Raw genomic sequence first — 12,040 nt, 5'->3', positions numbered from 1 at the left:
GATCCCAAGAGTGCTATATTGTATATCGGCCAGGGGATCTTGAAGGTTATGCTATATATGGAATACTCTGGTTTTCTCTAGCAGTAATCAGCTGGTGGATATGTAAGACAGTTCATTATTATTCAGGAGAATGAAATTTCCACCAATACGTCATGATAACATCATCATCATATATATGAGACGTCATGGTTGTTGAAAGTACTCATAAGGAAGTTCTGTCATCGAAACAAACCCCCACCCTAAACGAGAATTGTGCCTTTTCGAAGGATGGAATCCTTGAACACAGTGATGGTTTGAGTGGACATGTCCACACCCATACTAGTCGACTATCAGAACAACGTCCTTACCTATACCCTTCAGTCAAGAGTATGAATCACCATTCATCTCACCAGTATACCCTCTCCATTGCCCTCTATATTCTTTGACGCTTGTGTTAAGTAGTGAGTGGACCTTTCAACATGCGTCTTTATATTTGTTTGACTTATGGAGACGTCTTCCGACTATGCTTATAGAAATAGAATCACCTGTGGCATTTCGAAGGCTTTGAGTATCCTTTCTGGAAGTGCTAAGAGGATGTCTTTCAACCGGAAAAATTAAAAAACAATATTCCTTCAATTGGCGTTGTAGCATGTGGTCTTCTACTTCTGGACCTTCTACAGACAGTTTCATTGGCAAAATACCATGACACTGGACATAATACCAAACATTAGCAAAAATTGAAGAAAATGGTCGCGGCACTCGTGGTTGATCAGTCTGAAGCATATCAAGTATCTGTTGGCATCATCCTAGTAAAAAATTTGTCTTGACCCATGTTGTGATAGTATTTTATCATTGAAAATTGACTTTCATTTTGTATTATCGTTATGAATCTTTCAGGATGAAATATAAACTGAAGAGGGAATCATTTAAATGTTAATTTCTGAACAAAAATTATTGCTAGAAACTTGATTCCCGATGAACCAGAAGACATTTTTATTGTTGTTATAAGTTAATGTATCCGAAAAAAAACTTCAGTACGCATATTCGGAAAACTTCAATATCCTCAACTTCTGACGAGCAGTCTATTAATAATAACAGAATAAACTTTATAGGAGAACAACACGAACAGACAAAGGCAAAACTCAGCTGATATAAAAGAAAGACTGAAAAAAGAACTGGTTACACGTGATGGACACAGGTAAGACATCAACGCGTTGGATAAAATATATTCACAATGACACCTTACAGGGAACTAGTGAAGAACACGAATCCTACTACTTTGATATTCACTGATCCCCATAAGGAAAAAGCGTATCTCCACATGGTTGGATCGCCTCCAAGAACGATATTTTGTTTATTTCTATTTATCAAAGTAACAATAATAGTTTCAATGATGCTGGTGCTGCCGAGGTGAGTTGTTTTTCATATTATTATCTAGTTTGCTAATTTTCATCATGAATGGAACTCATTTCCAATACCTCTATGAAATTACCATTGGAATTGATTCACTTTGAGGTAATCAATCAGTCATGAACAGTAGAGAACCTAGAACGCATCCATGAGGAATATCTCTTCCCGAAGGAAATTATAAGCTACTGTTACTTCAACTCTTCAATATGATTTAAAATAATCCTTTATTAGTTGTGTATTTCACAATAACGAACCATCGTTCCTGATCTCGCGTAATGATTGTGAAGCGGGGCAATCAATCCGGAAAATGCAGTTTTCCTTGGCAGATGATGACCCTCAGACGCCCTGAGACCTGAGATCAATGTCAACTGGAGCGGAGCGATTCCAGCGATCGAGTCATTTATTTTTAGAACCCTAATGAGCTCTCTTTTTCGTTTTCTTTCGTTACTTCAGAATGCTGTGCGTCCTCGGGCCCTCTTCACACTCCAAGTCTGAACAATAAAGAGCTCTTGTAGTTTTCCAGATATACGGCTCTCGCACAAAAGCCGTTAGTTGGAGAAATGTGAATAAAAAAACTCCGCAAACCTAGCGCTCGAATTTTCAGATTTAAATCGTTTATTTGGGACGTAATTCTGTTGGCTGGAAACTCCGCACAACAACAATTCTAGGAAATTATTAGAGCAGAAGGGAATTGATGTTGACTGTGGAGAAAAAAGTGAATTAGATGTGAGAGAAAATAATAAAGTGACTTTTGCTCTGTGAAATGTTTTCTTACCATTCATTTGATGTTCTCAGAAATAAGGAGAAGTTTGTTGTTTGTTCGTTTCCAACAAGCAGAATTACATAGGCGTACAACTTTGCTTCCACTGTTTTTTTTTCCGAAATTCGAGGCTTTATTGTACCGGATACAAATTTACGATCCGAAGTATCTTCCATCGCTAGTAGTGGTCAGCGATGGGATGGGAGAAAGTAGTAATTTTCTCTCATCCTTCGGCAATTACGAATTCTTCATAATACCGGAAGTGCTGGTCAGACAGGATGCGTGTCATTGATCGAAACAAATGATAGTCCGAGGAAGCAACGTCTGGAGAATACAGCCGGTGAGGAATTACTTCACATTTCAACGTTTTGAAGTATGTCTTGACCACTTTCGCAACATGGGGTCGAGCTTTGTCTTGCTGTAAAATCACTTCATCATCTTTCTCGTTGTATTGCGACCATTTGTCTTTCAATGCTTAGCTCAAACGCATTAATTGCATTCGATAACGATCGCCTTTGATTGATTCAGTCGGTTTCAACAAATTATAATACACTACGCCGAGCTGGTCCCATCAAATACCGAGCATGACTTTGGAACTGTGAATATTCGATTTGGCCATAGACGTGGAAGCATGGCCGGGAGGCTTGAGATTATCCTAATGAATCCATTCTTCCTCTCCAGTCACAAAGCGATGCAGAAGTCTTGTCTCTCCTTTGCCTTGCAAGCAGCTGTTCACAAGCAAACAAACGCCGTTCAACATCTCTCGTCGTCAACCCGTACCTACGGCTACCAATTTTCTTGTTCCTGAATCATTCCCCTGGCTTTGAGGCGTTCTGAAGTGGCTTGTTGCAGCACTCCTAATGATCCTGCCAATTCTTGTTGCGTTTGACACGAGTCTTGATCAAGTAATGCCTCCAATTCTGCATCTTCGAAAACCTCCTCTCTGCCACCGTCATGCTGATCTTCGACGTCAAAATCACCGTTCTTGAAGCGTTGAAACCACTCTGGGCACGTTCTTTCACTAATAGTGGCCTTCATATTAAAGCAGATTTAAAACCTCCGGCAAATGATGAGAATTGGATCGTAAGCTGCCATGTTTAAACGAGAATAACTTTATGATGCAGGCACAAATCGACTAATATTTCACAAATACCTAAGCTTGTATGACATCTAGGATCTATTTATTTCGACTACCACTTATCGCTACAGCCAAATATTTCAAAATGGCGAAAGCAAAGTTGTAAACCTAATACTTACTCAATCTGTAAAATCGCGCTCTTAGGCTCACCGCACACTGGTAACTCTTTAGTCTTGGTGCCTGGCGAATAGAGTGTGTTGGAATTTTTTAGTTGTCGCATCTAAATAATTGCTTGTGGGGTGTGGACGCGTTTTTATAAGAACATACATGTTCTCTTTTTGTGATTAAAAGATTCCCTGATTGCTAATGCGACGGAGTTTTAGGATACAAAATTTTTTGTCTCCGATTTGAAAATTTTCGGTTGAAGAATGCAATTGTCGTCCTTCTAAACACTCATTTTCTTCTGTTCAAATGTATTAAACAACATTTTTATTCCACAGATTCGTTTTTCTCAATGCCATATTTCCGTCGGAGAATATACTATACCTTATACTAATAGTCCTATGTTTGGGAGAAGAATGTGAATATCTGGTAAGTTTTATAATTATGCAAAAAATATCTTCCGTGAAATTCCCAATTTCATTTATCTCATTTAATGATAGGACGATTTTATTAAAGTCGCTCCCCTGAAGTATCGAAAAAAAATTGTCGTCAGGTACACATCATTATTTCATCCCAAATAAATACTCATAAAACGTATATACCTAACAAGGAACATTTTAAAAACAACAAAAAAACCTTTTTCAATGAAAAAGAAACAAGAGATTTATCTAGAATACGGATGGCGTACGAAAATTTTTTATTAACTATTTTTGAGTTTTCTACGTATTGTAGAGACGTAGTCGCCTTTTTTTTAATCACCCTTTATGCATATCTACCAGTTTGTGAAAACATTACTATTAGGGACATAAAGTAGTTCTGCATCCAGGGGACTTAATATTAAAAATAATGAGCCCAAAAATGAACCAACTCGAAATTCTTCGTAGATAAAAACCATATCGAATTCATATTTCATTGGCTACCTAAATATTAATTTCCAACTAGAGGTTTGAAAATCCCGAGTTTCTTCGCCATCTGAAAACTCATTTCTATCTCCCGTGGAAAATTGCCAGTCGAATTTCCCAGTTTCATGGCTTGGAAGGATCAGGCAAGCATTGCGAGATGAGAATCATTACGTTCCCTGACTTGAACGAGTCCTGCCTCTGCTCTCGCATCCTGTGGGATACTCGCACGTTTATTTTGATTTATTCAGTACCCAGGCTGATGAGGATTCGAACTCGTTCGAAATTGGATCGTTTGGATGTACACTGATGGGGTATATTTATGAAATATTACTGGAAAGAAGTTTGATAGGAATTCCTTATGATTTCAATTTTGTAGAAACCAAAATCTGTACAGGATGTTTTTATTCAGATGTCTTCGGATGATATCTCCGGAACCGAAGAAATTTCAAGTTTTTTTTAGGAAAACCTGAATATTCTTTACCGAAATCTGTTCCCATTGATATTGTTTGTTGTTAATTTCCCTAAATTAAAAAAGGATTGCAAATTTTCAGTTTTCTAACCAAAACCATAATGCTAGATTTTGAAATAATTATTTTCCAGAGATGCTGCACGTTCATTTTCAAGCAATCCATCTTCAAGAAAAAAATTTTAACCACACTTATTATTCTACTACTAGGAATATTCAACATTACTGACTCGGTGAGTACCAACATTTTGTCAAAACATTAAATATCTAATATATCTTTTTAATATATACTTTTTTTTCTCGAACTACAATAATTCCAACTGACAAAATTTATCTGATTAATTTGATTTTGATATCAGAAATAGATTGTCTTCATCAAATAGACTGGTTTGACCTTTACACTCTGTATATAAATATTTTAATCTCCATATTTTATCTCAATGAAGTGGATGAGTCTCATAGGATGTTAGGGAAAGAATTAGAAGCAATTTTTTTTCCAGCTCTTCTGTTACAATACAGAAGTAGAATACCCCAATTGTACCTACACAGAAGAAGTAGATCACTACTGCCTTTATCCATCTTACTTCAGCTACTACACTGTTCTGGTTCTTATTGGGATGTCTCTACCTGCCTGTCTATCATATATAGCGAAAATACTCTTCATGTTGATCACAGCTCTTGTCCAAACTCTAATCAATCTGTATATTCTTGGGGAACAATTGGATTGTGAATTCGACATGAGAGACTGGAATAAGTGAGTTTTGTTAAAATATTGATGTAGTTGAAGCCATATTTCACAATGAATTATTTTGGATGGATACTTCAAACTTTCCTTGAAATTGTTTTTTTCTTCCAAATGCTCCACAGTCCGATAGAGGGAAAATATACCATATCAACATACCTATTAATTATAGGTATAACGTTAACAGTCTTGGTGAAACACGTAAGTATTTCATTGAAATTTATGATGACTTTACAGGATTTTTTAAGACAATAAAGAACTGAAGTAGATACGAATAAAATATGTTTTCAATGAAACGGTTAACATAGAAATTCAAATACATACTAACACTATCTGCAAAATATCAGGATTCTTTTTGTCTGGATTACAATAGAATGACAATGAAGAGATGAAATTCACAAGGAATTTTATCAAATGAGCACTACATGTGATTGGAATTAAGGGCTGTGCTGGAGTTGTTTTGGATGTGTTAAACCTCCTCCCCCAAAATGTCTTTGTATTGCAAGGTGATTTTAAATAGGTGAACGCGATGACCACAAGCGGTCATTGAAAAAAGTCGATACTTCTACGCAAAGTATAAAGAATTTAATTATCTTGCTTAAAAAAAACTTTTGAATAATGAGGAAATTTATAATTGTGCTACCATGAGAAGTACCCCAAATCATTACTTCAACAATCTTGCAATCCTGCTCTTCACTACAGTATTTTGGGCTTGTAGAACTATCGCATATATCTGTGGATTCCCAGAGATTATAAAAGACTTTACAATAATAGGTTTCATTTCGATATAAAAAAGAGTTTATTTTGAGAAAGATCAATGAATGATTATTTCATTTTGAAGAGGAAGCTATGCAATTAGTGATGGATTTCAGCCAAACGTCTACAGTTACAGCACCATAACCTTCTCATGAAATTGTCCAAGATTAGCACCGATTTGCCTATGCCAATGCGTGAAAGATAATAAGAAAGATAAGGTATAGACCTTATACCTTATCTTACACGTGGCCCTGAATAAAAATGTCTGGAGGTATCATATTAAATCACAAGATCTCGGCGGCCAATTATAATCACCTCTTCGAGCAATAACCCGGTCAGGAACTTTTCTTACGAAATTGCGATTGTTTCATCGCTTGTGTGTCACGTAACGCCGTCTTGTTGTTATTAAATAACGTCCACTTTTTCCAATATTTTTCAATTTCGGCCATAAAAATCATTAATCAAATCTCGGTAGCGCAATCCATTCACTGTAACAGTTGCACCAGTCTTATTTTCGACTAAGTAAGTTCCAATTGCACCAACAGCCCAAAAACCGCACCAAACAGTGACACGTTGAGGATGGATAGATAGATAGATAGATAGATAGATATTTATTGGTGAGTTACAATAGAATTGTTTTCACAAGTCGAGAAATGAGCATAAACAGACAAAGTCATACAATACAGTGGGAATGTATAAATAGGTTTAAAATGCAAATAAATATATAAACATATAGGTTAAAAGGCGCATAAATATATACATATATAAAATATACACACATATAAAGGTATAAGCAAATGTAACTAAATAAATATTTCACGAACAGAGTATCATAAAAAATCTTCGTTGTCCATCGTCATCTTATTAAATTCGTCAAGAGAATAAAAAGCTCTTGTCGTTAAAATCTTAATTAGCTTGGACTTTAGCTGTTTCGTTGGCAGGTTTTTAGCCCCACCAGGAAGTTTGTTATAAAGTGAAACTCCCCAAAATTCAGGTCCTTGCTGTGATCTCTTTAATCTAAAAAAGTCTCTTCTAATGAGGGACTTACCTCTTGTGTCATGATCGTGTATATCCGATTGGACACGAAAATCATCTTTTTTTTGTGGATATACATAATATTTTCTAAAATGAAAATTGATGGAAATGTTAAGAGATTCAATTTCCTGAAGGTATCTCTACAGCAATCGCGATAGGAAAGACCGCCCAGAATCCTGACTGCACGCCTCTGCAATCGGAAAATGGAGCTGGCATGGGAGCTGTTTCCCCACACCAGTATACCATATCGCATGTGCGTTTCAACCATAGCTAAGTATACAGACCTGAGTATATTCCTCGAAAGGGAGCGGGACATAGTTCTCAGCGCAAAAATCGAACTGCTTAATTTGGCAGATAGAAAATTCACATGGTCTGCCCAAGAAAGCTTGGAATCTAAAAAAACTCCAAGGAATTTAATAGAGTTCAGCTTATTGCTCTCCCCGATCTCCCTCAGGCTAAACACTTGTTCTTGTGTTTTTTCCCTATTTATACAAAGGCCATTTACAGAGAACCACTCAGTAGCCCTCAAACGCGCCATACTTGATCGCACCAGCAAGGAGTCGATATCCGGGTCATCAATGCTGAACGTGGTGTCGTCGACAAAAAGCAGTGTTCTCACATCAGGAACGAACTCGGGAAGGTCGTTTAAAGTTATTAAGAGGAGAGGCTCTTCACAATGATTATTGGATTTTCCGAGCCTTAAATGCGAAAATTCTGCTCATTAACGTAACCACCTAGGTGAAAATTGGCCTCATTACTGTAGATGATTCTCCGATAAAAATCTAGATGATTTTTATGCATTTCAAGGACTCAACCAGCGAAGATTCGAAGTTGCTGGTAATCGATAGGCTTCAGTTCTTGTGTTAACTGTACTTTACAAGTTTTCAGACCTAAGTCTTCTAAGCAGAATTCAGTGTAATGTCGTATAAAGTCTTAAAGAATGTCATGATCGACGAGAAATCGACAAATCAGCAATATCCTCAGTTTTTCTTGAGCTTAACATCATTAACAGCTCAAATTTTTTCACTGTTATCGGCCAAGAAGGTGCCTCAAGTTTTGGGAACTGTGACTGCAAAATTTTCAACGTTTTTGTATTGAATTTCAACAATTTTCATGAATTTTTGAAGAGTGCATCGATCTATTTTTAATCATGACATGGATTTTAATTGTCAAACGTCAAAAAATTACAGCTTGAAAAGTGGCAACTGCCAACTGCTATTCAAAATGAAATTTCTTATCGAAAAACTCATTATTACGTCATCCCGAACCACTGAACTTTGCATTTTCCTGCACCACTTCAAATGTTGGAGATATCCATATTCAAAGGCAAAGAAGAAGTAATTATGGATATTATAAGATCGCCAATTTTTTGGCAATTTGCTACACAACCGCAAAACGCAGTAGGTTATTTCATTTAATTATGGAAAAATACACGTTTCAACATCGTTCAGAAATTATTATATCGTTTTATCAAAATCAGTTCTCATTTGTGAATACTGAGAGAAGTTCAAGAATAATTCATGGACGATATTATTCAGTTAATGAACAAAATAAACATGTCAAAAACAATATACAGTGTTGTCATTATAATCAATTCAAATCATTCCTAATGGAAAACTTTTCACAATAATCCCCCTATAAAGGGAAATATTCCGTTTATTTCGTATGCACATTTCATTTCCATTCCGAAATAAAACATTTCCAGACTCCCCCACTAACTTTTTTACGGTAGCACACAATTGAAACATCTGCACTTCCGTTCAACAATTCATCTTCTCCAATAAAGAATGAATTTTTCAATTTTTTTCCTGTCGCAATTTCCAGATGGAGCAGGTTGCCAGGGTTTTATTTTTATGGAGGTTGGAAGTGGAAGAGGAGAGTACATGTGCCGAAGACATGAGGAGGAGGAACGAAGCCTTGGTTTACAATATTCTGCCGCCACATGTGGCAGCTCATTTCCTGGGTAATAAAAAGAGACAGCACGATGAACTCTATTCACAGAGCTACAGCGAGGTGGGAGTTTTGTTTGCATCCATGCCAAACTTTTCAGGTAATAACTGTGTTAGTCGAAGGAAATTTCGATGAATTAATGATGTGGATGTAGCTATCGGATTTTTCGTTCTGGCAAAATTGCATGGTCGTTTCAAGTCGGGTATTATTTGTTTTTACTGCAATTTTATTGTGATTTTCAGTAGGTTCATTCGTTTTTACGCTCCTGAACAGAGCTTAAGCTTTTTAATTAGGCGGGTGTAACAGGATTAATGAAGTTTTGTTTTATTCATAACCATAAAAAATTTTTACAATAGAAAAAATAAGTAACGGAGCAAAAAATACATTTATAGGAATGTTATCAATTCTTATTTTTATAATCGAAGAAATAGACGATTTGATGTCTTGATTATAAAAGAATTCATTCTCTTGAGTTTAAAATATAACATACAAAACATAATATAATAACGTACAAAGAAATAAAATAAAAAGAAATAAAAAAATAGCTTACTAACCTGAAAGAGATAGAAAACAATGCTATATCTTCGGGTCTCTTAAAATCACAGCTGACTAAATATAACATGAGGTAGTTTTAGGTTAGAATCTTAGACATAAAACAAAGATCATAGAATATAGAAGTTATAAAGTTGTTTTCCCTAAAAATGAAAAGTTTTATTTTTACACATTCTTCTCCGATTGCTAGCAAATATTTATTTCGCAGACACATATCAATCAGCAAAGTATTATTTTTCCTGCCTAGGCAGGAAAGTCTTTACTTTGTTGCCTAATGATTATTCTCAATGGGAATGAAACATTCGTCATTCTTTGGTAATCAATATTTTTTTGTCGGCTCTCTTATTTCTGGACTAGTAAGTTAGTCGCTAACACTGTCAATAATATGAATATATCCGACAGTTTTCGACAAAACTGTCAGAATAAGTTGTCAAACTGAATTATTGTGGACATTGGACATATACAATTGAGATTTCTATCAAATTTCGTTTTAATTTATCACAACAGGAAAAATTAAAAGATTGTTGGAATTGTAATAATTTGCAAGTACAATATCTTTATTGTACTTGCAAATTATTACAATTCCAACAATCTTTTATTGTTCATAATTATATATGTAAGAACATATATATGTAAGAACATATATAATTATGAACAATCGGAGAAAGAATTATATGTTCAACTCGGCAGCAAAGTACATAGACTGGCTCAATTAATTTCCTAACCTCGCTACGCTCGGCTATGAACTATCAGCAGCGCGGCAGTCAATCTACTACTTTGCTGCCTAGTAAAACAAACAACTATTTTCAAAAGAATTAAACAAGGAGAGAACTTTCCGATAATACTCCTCTGCCTGTTGTTTAACTTGCAAACCAATTTTACTATCGAATGGTTCCAATACGCCTGAGCTTGCTATAATAAGATACTGAATTAGCGTATTCGACTGGCTGCACAAGTGCGAATTAATTCGAATTTTTGTAGTGCTAAATGACATAATTAGCTCGAATTAATTCGAACTGGTGCAGCCAGTCGAATACGCTATAAGAAATCTATGCAAAATGCAAATATTCGAATTACTTGGACTCACTGTTGTGATATTGTCATTTAGACATTTATCTCGTTTCAATTATTACTTTATTTGAATTGTCTCTTTGAAACACGCGTTATGAATATTTCTCAGTTTCTTCAGCTGATTTTATAAAATTGTGAAAGGTGCTTCAGGTGAGCCATTCTGCAGTACACTGTGCAGGTATTCTAATATTGATATTATCATCCTGGGATGCCAGTAAAAGTAGGGCAGATGCTAGAATTCCATAGAGATGAAACTTTTCGTCAAACTTACTATCTGCTGCAATGTTCGTTATTTGAGAAACAGTATCTTGTTCCTGCAGCTAAGGGTTACACAATCCCTTGTAATATAGTAATTTATATCAGTTGAGCGACTGAAGAGTTATAATTTCTTTACTGTGTAGTTTGAAATCAATTTATTGTAAATATAATTTATACATAGAAGGCTTCCATTGAAAGAAGAGAATATACTGTTTCAAGTTTCAAACCAAAGTTCGAAATTCGAAACGTTTTCGATTAACACTATGATTTCTTCCCCAGATTTTTATTCCGAAGAAACAGTAAATAATCAAGGATTAGAATGTCTCCGCTTTCTCAACGAAGTCATATCAGATTTTGATGCGGTAAGTCCAATCAATATTCATACGTTTTATTGTTCATTAATCAACCTTTGAATATCATATGTTTTCTTAAAATTGTACCTGTTTATAAAAATGTAGCACCAAGACGTTTTTCAACCAAACTGAACCAGAAATGTTTAAAATGACAAAATATTAATTGATCAAAATTAAAAGAAGATAATAACATTTTTTGATGATAATGCGTTACACCACCCTCCTTGGAATGGATTACATGATGAGAAGATAGATTTATTTCTAAGGTACCTATCCGTATTTTATGATGATGAGCTTCTAGTGTTTCTGGAAGATTGATTTGCTTCAGTCTTCCGCCCATCAGGTCCCGCACATGTTCGATAAATAGGTAAAAGATCGGGAGATCTGTATGGTCACGCTAAGATATTGCTCTCTAGAATGCTTTGGAATGTAGGGACAGATAAATACCAACTGAGACCATATTTTATGATCAAGCACCCCATACCACAACCCCTACAGTGCGGTACACATGCTGATCAACAGAAAACAGCATTTATGACGTTGTCCACATCTACATCTAATCATCA

At 35.5% G+C, this 12,040-nt stretch overlaps 1 protein-coding gene across 1 annotated transcript in view; it reads left to right on the top strand.

The window, feature by feature from the left end:
- Nucleotides 1–12,040, top strand: part of LOC123677600 (adenylate cyclase type 3) — a 72,140-nt gene that overhangs the window by 54,187 nt on the left and 5,913 nt on the right. The window contains exons 11-18 of the mRNA XM_045614222.1: nt 1,092–1,177; nt 1,228–1,389; nt 3,728–3,818; nt 4,892–4,990; nt 5,258–5,511; nt 5,625–5,700; nt 9,115–9,340; nt 11,401–11,483. Coding sequence (XP_045470178.1) covers nt 1,092–1,177; nt 1,228–1,389; nt 3,728–3,818; nt 4,892–4,990; nt 5,258–5,511; nt 5,625–5,700; nt 9,115–9,340; nt 11,401–11,483 — 1,077 coding nt within the window. The remainder of the gene's footprint in view (nt 1–1,091; nt 1,178–1,227; nt 1,390–3,727; nt 3,819–4,891; nt 4,991–5,257; nt 5,512–5,624; nt 5,701–9,114; nt 9,341–11,400; nt 11,484–12,040) is intronic.

The sequence above is a fragment of the Harmonia axyridis genome, chromosome 4 (assembly GCF_914767665.1).
Source record: "Harmonia axyridis chromosome 4, icHarAxyr1.1, whole genome shotgun sequence".
Taxonomy (NCBI): domain Eukaryota; kingdom Metazoa; phylum Arthropoda; class Insecta; order Coleoptera; family Coccinellidae; genus Harmonia; species Harmonia axyridis.
The sequence above is the reverse complement of the archived record's forward strand: the minus strand, read 5'-3'. Positions and strand labels throughout refer to the sequence as shown.